The sequence below is a fragment of the Pinus tabuliformis genome, chromosome 6 (assembly GCF_031772625.1).
Source record: "Pinus tabuliformis cultivar Carrire ecotype Pingquan chromosome 6, CPIR1, whole genome shotgun sequence".
NCBI classification, from domain to species: Eukaryota; Viridiplantae; Streptophyta; class Pinopsida; order Pinales; family Pinaceae; genus Pinus; species Pinus tabuliformis.
Genome location: NC_142292.1, coordinates 1684128514 through 1684144176, shown reverse-complemented (window position 1 = coordinate 1684144176; position 15663 = coordinate 1684128514). Strand labels below are relative to the sequence as shown.

The following is a 15663-nucleotide window of genomic DNA, read 5'->3' as shown; positions in this document are numbered from 1 at the left end:
GTTGCGAACCCAACACAACATTACAGTTTGACTTAATATCATATCGCATTCGTAGGAGAATCGGCCTTCGACCATCGGCGATGTCATGGGCTCGACTTATAAAGGACCTCTGAAAGTTGCGACTGCCAATTGCGATAACATTATGGAAGAGCGGACCCGATGTAGTTATAGATGCGGGTGTAATGCTTTTGAAGTCCGTCCTTTAGCGTTTCGGTTGGTTTTTTTCATATATTCCTATGTATTTCAATATTTTTATTGCCCGGGGCTTTTCAGGCCAAAAGCTTATAATAACGGTTCTGACAGTTTAGTAGGCCTGAACGATGCCGATTACGATTGCGATTGTGACGTGGTAGGTGGGGGCTCCTGATTGGTACAGCCTCTCCATAAAGTTGAAATATTAGTACTCAATGATTTCATTAGAAAAAATCAGGGTATAATATAGGACTATAAAGCATCCATTCTCTTTCAGTATCAATGAGGTTGTTCTCGGATGTCATCCCCACAAATGGGTGGGTATTAGTCACTTGAATAGTAAGGTCTTGATAAACCAAAGAATTTAGGATTACTTCTTTGTTTTCAGACACAACCCATATATGCTTGGGTATTAGAGAAGACAGTTCATGTAGTCAAGAGACATAATTTTCAACCATCTTAACACTTTAGGGATTCCTCTCTTAACATTTTATATAGATCTGTATAAAATATATTCCTTAAATTTTTGGCCTATGTAAGTTAGATAACATTGTTATTGTAAAGCAGTTGTTTAGCCATATTTATTTTGATTCTTGACATATACACATTTTTAATGTACGTTGTGTATATGGTCAATGAACACTGTGAAGGCATCGGTTTCAACTCATACATCATGCACGAGTTATTACAAAAAATAACATGGATGAAATCCTGTATATTTAATCTCATCATAAAAAATATTTGTGTGAAAAGGAAATGGATTATGAGACTTTGTGAGGTTTTCCCTAGACAATCCCACTGCTAATAAAGTTGACTTATGAATATTTATGAGCCTACATGTAGCCTTATTGGGGAGTGAAAAATCAAACCTTGAGCATCATTAGGATAAAACAATGTCATCCAGAAAGAAAATATGTGTGATGGCTAATTCACTGGAAATTGTGGCACTCTTTAATTCACCCCTCCCTTTGGCTTCAGTGAAAAGTCATGTTAATCCCTTTAAAAGTTTTGAAGAACTTTATGTTAGTTTGCCTTGGACATTGAACCAATGAGAAATTGATTATTTTCATCATTCATGAAGCTGGGGAAAGAAAGTGCCGACAAGATTACGCTAGTAATGCATGCTTGCTTCGGGAGGGGCTTGAAAATATTGCAAAAACTTAATTTACCTTGAAATTTTGCATTACTTTATTTCTTTTAGGTGTAATTTTTCATAGCCGTTTTTATAATAAATTTTGACATTTTCTCATATTTATACTTGAGTTATGTATGTTTTTCATGTACCTTGAATTTTGATGTTCTTTTATTTCTTTCAGGTGTAATTTTTCCTAGTCAATTTTATAAGAAATTTTGAAGTAATTTCTCAAAATTACAATTTAATATCCAAAACTCATAAATAATCCAACACTCATAAATAATAAAATTAAAACTACATTTATATCCATGGAATCTATTTTGGAAAGAATCTAAATATCTATTAAACTTTGGTAAAAAGACAGTAAGAATGGCAAACTATTTAACCCAAACTCATTTAAATAAAAAGATATCTTATTGAAAATCATCAAGACTTTGCAAATAATAAATGAACAATTTAAAACTAAAAAAATATTGTTCTGAAATAATAAACTTTGTTAACTATAGTATTAATGTATTACACTATAATAACAAGACATAAGGAACGAAAAACATTCAGTGTATTACATTGTAAGAACAAGACATCGAGAATTAAAAACATTTACATTAATTAATTAACGTAACTTAATTGACATGACAATAAACATTAATTAATCATAAACATTAATTAATTAACGTAACTTAATGACAATAAACATTAATTAATTAACGTAACTTAATTGACATTGACAGTAAACATTAAACATTCTACAACATTTACGTTGAAACACCACACATTCTGCAACATTGAAGAAATAGATAGATACGGTGGACCTAGAGAAATAGAGACATACGCTACGAGTACTAGTAAAACAGGTACGTCTCGTAGCGCATAAAACAGTTATGGTCATTGGCTTGAGCCCAAGCACCGACGGTAAGGCCGCAAGCGTTGAAGATGCAATTGGCGAGGTTGGTAAGGCAGGCCGTGCACGCGGGCGCACCTCTCGAGGCAACGCAGACTCCTTGCCCGAAGGCAGCGGGAAACTGGTTGATATTTACAACCTTGTTCTTGTAGTCAATATTCGTTCCCTCTTGAATACCCTTCGAATACGTGTTTTCTTCCAGATCCACGACTGTGGCTGTCAGAGAAATCTGTAGAGGAGTGCCGGGTTGGGTTGACTCGGTGTTACAGCTATGAGAGACACCCGTCGTGCAGTCTTCAGTCTGCGCGCCCACCACTGCGAGTAGTAATATGAGAGGTAAACCAAAGCTAACTGAGCTCATCCTCATGGCTACCTCACCTCAAATGAAATAATAACAATAATTTCAGATGCCAAATGTTATTATTGCGATGCGATACTTACCCATCCCTGGAGGACGTCCCCCTTTTGTAATGTCAAAGATGAATGATTCATTCCATTCACATCTATTTCTTTCAAAACATTATGAGTTTCTCATACTCATTTTAAAATATTTAAAATATTATGTATTTTTCATGGTGGACCATTTATAATTCAAAAATTATGTGTTTCTCACACTCATATATATATATATATCTATATATATATTCTCATAACTATTTTATAATTTAAAAAACTATGCGTTTCTCATACCCATTTTAAAATATTGAAAAAAATTATGTGTTTCATATATGTGACCATTTTATAATTCAAAACACTGTGTTTCTCACACTTCACAATTTAGCAGTGATTCATATTTTAATTCATTATTTCTTAATTTATGATTGAAAATAAATAAACAAATTGGTGGAATGATATAACTATCAATAATCATCAATCCATAATAAGCATGAAAAGCAAAAATATAACTACTATTAATGACATTAAAATACTAATATTTTATTAATATTGTAAAAGTAAAAATATTATTTTTTCTACACTTTAATATTGAAAAAAACATGAGCTAAGTATATACGAATTTTTTTAAATAATTACATCACAATATTAATTTTCCAAATATAATTCCTAATTATTATTTTTTTAAAACCTTGATTTTTATAATTTAATTATTAGAAATCATCTAGCTTAAAAATAATTACATACATTAAATTTATCAAATATGTCTAGAATAACTAAACTATTTAATTATGAATCTATCAAAATATAAATACTATTTTTATTGGAGAATTGTAAACTTAAACTACATTTTTTTATTTATTTATTATGTTTGAAGTGGATTTATTATTTTGCATTAAAAAATGGGTTGTTTTGTAGTACAACCATCCACAGAAAGGAGAAAAATATCAAGCCTTTTAAAATCCCCATCATGTCCTATCAAATCAATCAATACATATCCTAAGCCTAAATACATAGCACAAAATACCATAAGTTACCAATCATCCAACAATTATATCTCGGAGAAAAAAACATAAACAAATTTGAATATGTTATCTTCATTCATGTATGATATCTAGTTGCATGACTTATATGAAAGGCCTATGATACCACTCATATAAAGTATCATATAAATGCTCCATGATCTTCTAAAGGCCTAGATTTTGCTGAGAACCACTTTAGAGAGAGTGTCTATAATAGTGTTCCTTTCGTTCTAGATGTGACAATAAGAAATATGAAGAGAACCATGTTTTCGTTGTAAGATATCTTCAATAATAGGTATCATTGTGTGTCTCTCTGTGACATACCTCCTTGACCCAACCTAACAATCACCTAATATATGTTTACTACACAACACTTCCCCTTACATTACAGAAGTTGGAGGACGGACTGAAATATCTGGGTTTCAGGCTCAAACCATATCGATATAAGATTGCTGACTAGACCTGGCTCATTGCTAAAGTGGAGAAGTGCCTACATGTTTGGTATCACAAATATCTCTCTCGTGCGGGAAGACTAGTTCTCATAAAGGTTGTGATAGAAGCTACACCTGTATTTTGGATGACTCTTGCTTGGATCCCAAGAGGTATATTGAACAGACTTCAAAGCTTATGCTGCAAATTTCTATGCAAAGGTAATCAACCGGGCAGATTATTTGCATGGGTTAAATGGGACACAATTTCCAAGCCCAAGAAATGGGGCTGCTGGGGAATTAAAAGACTAGATTATTCTCCAAAGCTAGGCTGGCAACTTATTGGTACAAATTGTCTCTGGACTCAGGTGGCACATGAAAAATACATCTGGCCTGTGGATTTGATGGACTAGTTTAGACAACAACATAGGGTAAACAACAACATATCCAACATCTGGAAGGCGGTCATCAACGCTATTCCTCTCATCCGGGAAGGTATAACATGGAGGATCAGGGAAGGCAATGCAATCCGTATAGGCACGGACCCATGGATTGGCTGAAATGCGCACAGATTGCCAGTAGAGTTGTTACAGTACTTACATAACAGGGGGATCACTCATATCATACATATTGGAGACACTAACAACTCTACCATATTTTAGCAGGCCTGTAAAACTACACAAGAATTGTACATTCCTATACAATGGCATCAATATTGGTTTGACTACATGGAAGCCCTTACCCAAGCTCATATTCGGTTAACTGAAGGGCCAGACGAGATTGTTTGGGTATTTGCAAAGCACGTCACCTACTCTCCTAAGAATGGATATCTAAGGTTGATGGAACCTTACAACCCCCCAGATATCAACCCTACATGGAAAACACTCTAGAAGCTCAAAGCAACACCACGAGCCCTACTACTTATGTGGAATATATTGTTTGAAAAGATTCCTACAGGTCCCAATTTGATGAAAAGATCTTTCCATGGTCCTTTCAGGTGTCAACTCTACCGTAATGATGAGGAGGTACAAAACATCTCTTCCTAAACTACCCCATCATCAAAGAACATTGGAACTCCATCATAGCTGACTATCCATGCTTAAAAAATTGGCAAGGCAGGAACCTCATGGAAGCCTGGAGTATATGGTGTGAAAAACACAATGGCAAAGCCAGAAATATGCCTCTTCTTATTGCTGGTCACTGTGGATTGCAAGAAATCAATCTATTTTTAACTTCAAGGTACCTCATTAGCCTACTGTCATGATCAAAACTATTGCAGACTTTGATCTCCAACCTGAGGAGGTATCCAATACCCCTCCCTGAATTATCAAGCCTGAAATCATTGACAAGTCTATACCGTGGGCATACTTTGATGGTTCCGCTCAGGAGGTGGGTTGTGGTGGAGGAGCCATACTATTTCTGCATGAAGCTCATTGTATCAAAATACAAATGAGATTAGGGAGGGGAACTAACAATTATGCTGAATTATGCACTACAAAACACCTCATTCATTTTGCATTAGAAAAGCATTGCAGACACGTATAACTCTTTGGGGATTCCAAAATTGTTTGCAATTGGTTAAATAGAGCATCTCACTACAATGCATATTCATTGAGGCATATATTGGAAGAGGCTCACAGATTGATTTCTACTTTTGACTCATTTACCTGTCATCACATTTTTAGGGAGTGAAACTCGGCAGCAAATTTCCTTTCGAAAGAGGCAGCGCTTAGACAGAGTGATGACTAGTTGATATAGGAAGAGATTGATGGGAATTTTGACCGGCATTATCACAGACCTTTTATGGGGCTCCGAGACAATGGGCTATAATCCCTCTATTTTTGGCATAACTCTTGTAAATATTATCCTATTTATATATACTGCACTTGATCAACTATATAGGACATGTGGTACCAATTTTGATATTTACATTCTCTCTCTGAGAAGAGACAGAATCAAATTTTTATTATAGTTTCTCTCTAGAGAGAACAGACACAAGAAACAGATGATCTGTTATCATGACTCCCTGCGTGGAGATTACATATTTTGAACTTTATTTTTGTTCTTTTTTGAACTCGATAGGCAACTTGCCTCCATATGCATATGCTCTAGTATCTACAAAATGTAATTTCTTATATATTAATAGAAATTATGACTTTTTCCAAGGGAAAAAATGATAACACATGCAATTATACCCATAATATTAAAGATTCTACAACATAAAGAGTAAGGATCCAAAATACATAACATATCATGAAAATGAATAAGATCAGAGTAGCACAGTGAATCTCACTGGGAAAATCGAGCTCCACCACCTAACCTAGAACTGAATTCCTCCAGTTAACCCCTAAGCTAAGAGTTCTTGCCATGGATCAACTGCCTCTTGTTGATCTCATCAATGGATATTTAATTCCCTCTTTGATGATATGGTTTCCTTTAGCAACGTCCCAATTTTATGGATATTTTAATCTATTTTCCTAGGCTTTTCCTAGAAAAGCTCGCCTTTCTCTCCCATGAGGATTTTCGTCATAAAAGATTGGCTTTCTTTCCCCCAAGAGTTTTATGTTTTTCTTAAGCTTAACATATGTCTCGAGCTAAGTAACTTAATGGGTTTTTATGTCCCAATCCATTAAAATTTTCTAGAATTGGATCTAGAAGCATTATCATGAGAGAGTTATCCATTCCCATTCAACAATGAGATTTCATTTGGCAAGAATCTCATATCTTGGTGTCTCATTCTCAATGTGATTAAATTATTTTTATTATTTATTTAATAGTAAAGTATTTACTTTAATTGTTATACATGAGACCTAAATTTTATTAGACCTGGTCAACAAATTGTTGCATACAATGGAGGGTGCTACATACTCTCCCCCTTAAATTTACAACGTCCTTGGCGTATTATTGCATCTTACAATTTATTTCCTCGTTCACAGGTAGTTGTTTTTAAATTTTCAGGTTTCCGTGGCCTTGCCATCTAAAGCAGATCTTCTAATATATAGGTTACAAAGGATCTCTACCACAATTTTGCTTCAAATACTACCTATAACATTTTTTCAATCAATTATGTGACAGGCTTTAGATGCCATAAAAAAAAACTCGATTTTGTTTACCACAATTAATATCATAACTTGATATAACCACACTACTATTTGAGTGAATATGGGTTAATGTTACCCACAATTTAACTATGATTCCAAATTTTCATTGTATTTTAATAAGAATAAATGCATGTTCTTCCAATGCATTTGTGTTGTTTCTGAACACTTTCTTCTTGCAGTCTCATTATATTAGTTGCAAGAAGTCAAACTAGCACATTTGACCAATCAACATGTATAATAATATGACATCATCATATCTCAAAACATAACCATGAAAACCATAAATCATATGTAACAATCAGTCATAGATCACATGTAATCATCATAGGCCAAAATCATAAATACCATGCATACTAAACTGAAACATAATACGGGTACTTATCCATTAATCAATCCTTAGCTTCCACCTTTTTCTTTCTTTTGTACACACTACAGAATGCTTACCACACTAGGAAATCACCCAATTACTTCTCCTCAATTATGTATACAACACACACATACAACTATACACATCATCCAATATCATGCAATACATGCATCCATACTAGTACCACATGTACCACATGTACACAGTAATACCATTACAATGTCTACACGATACTTAATGTTCATAGCATCCTATGCACGACCTATAAATGTTCCATTTGTTTTTAACCCATGTTAGAATTATTATCGTAACATCAAATCAATGACAAAATTTCCTTTATTTGTTCACACTATCTTTAGTCAAGTCTAATCAAATCATCCTTGATTTTTCAATTGGAGAATGAGGAATTCATGGACCTGTTCAACTTTTTCAACCAGAGCCTAACTGAAGAATGTTATGTCAAGTATTCAACTTCCCACAATAAGTACATTTCTAAGATCTACAATAATTCTATTTGAAGCATATTCTTTTTGCTGCATATTTAAAAGGTTCCTATTTGTGAGATATTGACAAATGCCCATATTTATCTCGATGGATATGCACATCAAGGTTGTGAATTTTGAGGTTACATACTTGAGTTACAAAAATTTACACATTGAAATTTGAGTGAACTTGGGAATGTGCTCTTGAGCTTGTATTTAATATTGTCTTACTGCTATTAATCAAGAAACACTAGGAGTTTATTTTACATTCCTATTATGTACTTATAGCAGATGTAGTTTTGGGTTCCACTCCCATTGAACTACTTATCAAGGTCATAAAATTATTAATGTGTAATGTATTTTTCAACATGTATACAATGAGTTGTATTACATATGTGCATACACTTCACAACTCTGACCTTAGTTCAGTTTAGATGCCTCTTACATCTATTAGTTATAATTATTGAGATATTGATTTACTCAAAGAAACATGTAGGTTCCAAATTATGCATGTCCAATTAAATATGCATGTTGCTACTGAATATCTGAGTAATGACCTGGTAAGGTTTATCTCCTTTTAGTAGTGTATATATGAAGCGTTCTCACCATAAGGGTGAGTTAACAGTTCAACTAGTGGCCAAAATAAAATCAAAAAATGAACTACATCATTAGAAGTAGATGCATCAATTAAAAAAATATCAAATTGAAAGAAAATTTAAAAAAAGAAGAAGCCATAATCTCATACCACACACATAGACTTGTATTTCATGAACTTAACGATATTTCATGGGAACTTGATGAATATATACTATTAAAGAAAAGCTTAAGAATCTATTCTAGGATGGAAATCAATCAATTACCCATCAATTTCAGTTATGTCGATAGAATCTCATGAATTTCTTTCCTGAGATGTATATAGATTCCATCTATCCTTTTTCATGTTCGCCATGATCTATGGAAAGATCCCTTATTATGTTATCTATTTTTGTTTGCTTGTTACCTCATAAGGGTTCAGCGCCTCTTCCCTGAAGATCTCTTATAAGTATAACTTCATCTATTAAGCTATGTATTTGATTATATTATGCATAGAAATCTTGCAATCTGTAATTTAATTTTACTATGACAAAAGTAATATGATGATAGTATGTAATAGGAGACCTATCGGCATGTAGTTAACATAAGATTCAAACTTTCCTTATCGTCCAATACTTCTTTCAATACTTTCTTTCATATTCATAAGCCATGATGACGACACCACTAAATTTCATTATCGAGACTCTCCACAATCATAACTTACAATTATTTCAAATGTGTTCATTCATCAAGCTCGACTATGAGCATCTAAATCTAGGTATATCATGTGTAAGTTTCTTAAACCAATTTTAAATCATGGTATAGCGACTTTGTGCCATCTCAAGAGCATTTGACAAGAACTTAGGTTTGGAAAAAATTTCCACAACATAAAATGAAATAAAAAATTAATTTGCACATAATTACCAACACTTGATAGGTAGGCACAACAAAACTGTAACCACTTTATGGATGACCACTTCTACCTATTGAACGTAATCAACATGGTAATTGTTTTAACTTCTTTGCATTACTCTCTACTCCATCACAATACTGTGCAGTTCTATGTTATATAAGAATATTGCAAAATTATTTGTTCAAATCTAACCTTACAAGGTTTCTTCTCCCATAGTGCTATTATAGCTATCCACCATGGTGTATTAATACAATACATAGACTTGAGAAATTCAAGATAAAGTAAAAATATTACTATGAAGTGTGTATAAAGAATAAACTTCTTAAATTGTCAGCATAAGTGGAAATTATTACCCTGATGCTAAAAGCACTGAGTCAGTTGTTTCGTAGTGATGCCATCCAAAATATTTCCCTCCACTCATTAAGTGAAGGTTTGCATGGACGTGCTTCACCACAAATCCGACTTGTAATCCCAGATGCCATTAAATTTCTGATTGCGAGACAAAGAAAACATCTTTGAACAACTAGAAAAATGTCAACACTTGGCAAGCATACTCTACAACTTTTAACCAAATCAACATGTCCCTGCAATCAACAGGTAACATTTCCAATCTTCTGGTGTAAAATTCTACAAAAATTTTAAACCAAATAGGGTATATATAAGTCACGCTCAAATATATCAAATAGGTCATGTTTAGATTCAAATTTTTGTCCTCCATTTTCTAAGGCTACGCCAACTATAGATTCAAGCTAAAAGACCCATCATAAGGTATGCAATTACTAATAAAAACATTGACAAACAGAACACAGTTAACCATAACATTGCCACCAATTAGATGACGGTCAAACCACTATTGTCGTAAATTCAAACCACCATTGCACCATTTAACCACTTAAATTTGTCACTCTTCTAGGCATCTCATTCTTTAAATAATGCCATGCTAGCGCTTCCTGATAGCTACTATTTGTTAGCAATTAATTTACCATGAATTCCCTTAATCCTTTGATGAAAAATGATAAAGTATTCCTTGGGGATGAAGCCCATAATTTCATTGTAGAAGATATTGGCCCTTCTTTCAACACACAACCGTAATCACGCTCGATCCCAAATTACTACAGTGAAGCGAGGGATGTCATAATCCATGCATATGACTATCGCTTGCTACCACCACTGGGCGTCAGGATAAGGAAGTCATCAAGGTTGTCCTCCATAATTCTATCTTTTTTTATGCTCCTCTCTGCAATCCTGGTAGATGTTTCCATATGATGTCCCACCCACATGCCTCTATGGTGATAGCTACAGGAGGCCAAGATGTGGTGTTAATTTTAGTCTTGATCTACTCTTAACCTTACACGTATGTGTCGATCACAAGGATAAGATAAATTTAGTGTGATTTGTCTATCGGTGATGAAGGACAAACACTATCCAAAATAAGGATAACCATGACCATGAGGATAGCCATTATCCACTGAATTCTTTTTGAGAGTAGAATATTGCGTAGCAAAGGATAAGCTCATATCTTGTACAATTGCGCAATTCGTACATCTCCAAACCCGTTAATAAAGCAAGTGGAAAATTAGTATTGAAAGGGAAAAAACGGTTGACAAGGAGATTTTTTCTAACCATCAAATTGAAAAGGTGTTGTTTGCTTTAAATCACACATTTCCACCGAGCTTCATGGCGCGGGGTTTTGAAAAAATAAATATAGAAGCAGTAACTGCAAAAGGCATAAGTATCTATTAATTAATCAGTGTTGTGGATGTCTCTCTCTTTAGCTTGTCGTGACCTCCATGATTCGGGTGGGGGTTGATTGACACCACCCCCATTTCAAGCACTGTAGAGGAACGGGTCAATTCCTACACACTCTTGTGGCAAGTTGAAATATTAGTACTCAAAATTTTCATTAGAAAAAATCAGGGTGTAATACAAGACTATAATGCATCCATTCTCTTGCGGTATCAATGAGGCTATTCTTGGATGTCATCCCCACGAAAGGGCGGGGATCAATCACTTTAATAGTAAGGTCTTGATAAACTAGAGAAATTAGGATTACTTCTTTGTTTTCAGACACAACCCATATAAGCTTGGGTATTAGAGAAGATAGTGCATGTAGTCAAGAGACATAATTTTCAACCACTTAATACTTTAGGGATTCCTCTCTTAACATTTTATATAGATCTATATATAATATATTCCTTAAATTTTCGGCCTATGTAATTTAGATAACATTTTTATTGTAAAGCAGTTGTTTAGCCATATTTATTTTTATTCTTGACACATACACATTTTTAATGTACGTTGTGTATATGGTCAATGAACACTGTGAAGGCATCGGTTTCAACTTATACATCATGCACGAGTTATTATAAAATTTGTTTGTTTGAGTGTGGCTGTGTGTGTGACAAGCCACATTGAAATTTCTTTGAGCACAATGTTGCCACATGGAGAATGAAAACAACATATTTTATTATGAGCCATGAGAATGAATAGAACAAAATACTTTTCATGGAGAGTGCGAGCTACAATGAGTGGAAAACATGCCACTATAACATTCAAAATGTGAGAAGTGGAGATATGTTTCAAGCCCTCATCGATATATACGAAAATAGTCAACGACTCAAAACATAATATAATATTCAAGTCACAGAGAAGGTCAATTAGTCATGGAAAATAAGTTGAACCTTTCTCGGTAAGGTACCTACCAGGCGAAAGTTGAATGTTCGTTACATTTATTGATATGAGCCGATAAATATAAGATTCAAATTAACTTTCACTGACTAAAAGAAGTCGTTAAATTTGTCCTCATATTTTATTCTATGCACCTGCATTCAAGTACCATCCATTACCATTACATATATAATTTATGTTGATCTTTTAAAAAAATTATATCAATTAACCTTCAGTCTTAACCCAACATATAATTCTCATAACACTTCGACCCTCACTATTCTTTAGTGAACCATGCACACAATAATCATTTACTTTTTATAAAACTCACTCCATCAAATGCTACAATGGTTACTAAGATATGTATCTTAACTCCATATATATAGTGGCTACACTACATGAACCAATGTGGACTTTTAGGTCCAAATAAATAGATTCATTTACTACGTTCCAAATCAACACTTCACATTTACTACGCATACATTATATCGCATAGGAAATAATCAACATGGGCATTCAACATGATAAAATTAGGCATTTTGATTTCATTCCTTTGCTGCCAAAAGCAAGCATTAATGCATTCCATACAAATCACAACTTCATATTCTATGGGTAAGTTGTCACTCCCATTCTTATGTTGTAAAAAATAGCCAGTATTGCTATACATCATGATCATAGTCCTACTATCATATTCAAAGGCATTAATGACATGTTTTATGCAATATAAAACATAGTGAATAATATGTATCATAACAAAAATGACCCTCAGTGGATGAAATTCAAATCACGATGCATAATTCATAGCAAAGATAACATGGGTCTTATATAACCTAAGCACATAGGCTATACCATTGCAAACCTTAAAGATATAAAGCAAGTCACACATTTTAAAGCAACTTCAGTTCAAGATTACCTTCGATTTCAATGTCCTTCCAAAATAAATCATTTTAAGATTTTGCTTCAACCTTTATGGCTTCTAAGGCCTTAGGAAGTACTTTAGAATTCATTGGAACATTTTTCTTATAGCAATTTTATAATCAGCCCCTTCAGTAACCTCTTATTTATTTAGGACCTAGTTTAGGACCTACAACTCAGTCATATCTTATAGAGATGGATTGGTCCATAGGCCGCAATGTTTGAACATAGAACTCTAATACTATTTGTCACATACTTCGTTGACCCAACCTAATAATCACATACTATGCTCCCATTTCTAAATTTAACTTCGATTAAATTTACTTTTAGTAGTTGTCACATGAATAATTATTCAATTATATCTCATAATATTAAAGATTCGAAAACATAAAGAGTAAAGAGCCAACATACAGAACATCTCATGAAATTGAATCACACCAGACTAGCAAAAAGAATGTCACTTCGAAAATCGAGCACCGCCACCCAACCTAGAACTGACTTCCTCCAGTTCACCCCCGAGCCAAGAGTTCTTTCCATGAATCAACTGCCTCTTATTGATCTCATCAATGGATATTTAATGACCTCTTTCATGATATGGTTTCCTTTAGCAGTGTCCTTCTATTATGGATATTTTTATCCATTTTCCTAGGATTTCCCCAAAAGAGCTCACCTTTCTCTCCAGCGAGGATTTTCCTCAAAAAAATTTGTATTTCTCGCCCATAGGGCTTTTATGTTTTTCTTAAACTTATAATCCTTATCCAGCTAAGTAACTTAATGGATGTTTATCTCCCAATCCATTAAGCTTATCTAGAATTGGATCTAGAAGTCTTATAATGAAAGAGTTATCAATTCACATTCACCAATGGGATTTCATTTGGCAAGATTCTCATATCTTGTTGTCTCGTTTTCCAAGTTATTAAATTATCTTTATTATATATTTAATAATAAAGTATTTACTTTCATTCTTATACCTTAGACTTATCATTTCGTGGCTTTGGTTAGCAAAGTGTTACATACATTAAATGGGTGTTACATTGTGACATTTGATGATCTCATTGAACTAATTTATAATAGTCAAATAGTCCTAAAAAATTTATAACTACCTTCATCCCTTTTCATTGGAAAACAATACTGAAAGCTTGAGGCTAGGTAACTCTACATAGTTATTATTAACCATGCCTACAAAAGTTTGATGTTTGTACTAGTGTTTTCCTTGTAGAAATAAAATTGATTCTAAGCATCATGATTTTTTTTATTATTTTCCATGTAATTGATAGAAAATCTATTTTGGTTGAATAGATGGTGAGGTATGTTTTAATAAATATCCTATTGGAAAAATGTAGCTTCCAACTATCCGAAATTTCAGAACTGCCTGATGTGTGTTGGAATTGTATTATTTCATCACGATTTTTCTCCCTATTATGTTGACTATATCCTACTATTGTGGATCTAAACAAAATATCGTTGTAACCATTTTTTGGCCACATATTAAAAAAAAGACACTTACTCAAAGAGACCTAGGTAAAAGTGTGTAGAATTATATTCGAAGAACATGTTGGATGGAATGAAGAACAAAGGTTTTATTCTCTGTTCATTTCTTGAAATTCATATATTTTTTGTCCAGGAAAGCATTTTTACTGCGTAATAATACTTAATTTATGACATTGAAGATGTTGTAGTGATAATTAATCAGCATTCATGAATGGAAATTTATTTGAATTAATCATTGTTTGGTACTCAAAACTACTCCACACATAGACTAGTCATGTCATATCACTTCGTGTTGCTCTTTTTACACTTCTTCCAACACCTTGTTGGGCATGAATAAATTGAGTGTATGCCCAAAACCAATTGAGCAATGAGCATGCAAGTACATACACCTCCCATATATGATTATAAATTAAGGTTACAAGGTTCTCAACTCGACTCCCACTAATGTTTTAGGCACTATGTGTACCAGAGTGTGAACCTAGGTCAATAACATGTTGATACCCCACTTTAACACTAGATGATGCCCTGGTATGATATAATTCATCAATTGTTAAATTCCTTAAAATAAAGTGTTTAAGCAATAATTGTTATGTTGTCATATTCAAAACCAGAAAACATTATCAACACAATCTAATAGGTAGACTTCTCCCATATTGCTTAAGACTACAAAATATCCATTTCAGATTATACGATTATCAATTTATTTGAATAGATTGCAACATATCATTTTATTGAAACCAATTATCTTTGTACACAACAATCTCGATTACGAGTACCACTTTTCCATTAATATGGTTGAAGCATATTATTGATTTAACAACGAGTTGTTGCATGGTTTTTGTTATCCTGTCTCTTCATCACCTAGAACCTTTTATATGCAACACCCTACTTGATGCATGTATTATTTACTACAGGGATAAGATTATTAGGTCACCATAAACTGTATTAATGCAAAACCTTTAGGTTTACCGAAATTTTGATAATTAATTGAGACCAGTAATGCTCTGAATCTAGTATATACTTCTTGTTAGTCATTATGCTACTTTTAATTGTTCTATTTCTAATTCAAATGCATCTATCACA

The 15663-nt window shown here is 33.4% G+C and overlaps 1 protein-coding gene across 1 annotated transcript; it reads right to left on the bottom strand.

The window, feature by feature from the left end:
- Positions 1–2169: 2169 nt before the first annotated feature.
- LOC149265431 (antifungal protein ginkbilobin-like protein) lies at positions 2170–2595 on the bottom strand. Its single transcript, XM_089403809.1, has one exon. The coding sequence runs from the start codon at positions 2593–2595 to the stop codon at positions 2170–2172; it is 426 nt and encodes a 141-aa protein (XP_089259935.1).
- Positions 2596–15663: the final 13068 nt, after the last annotated feature.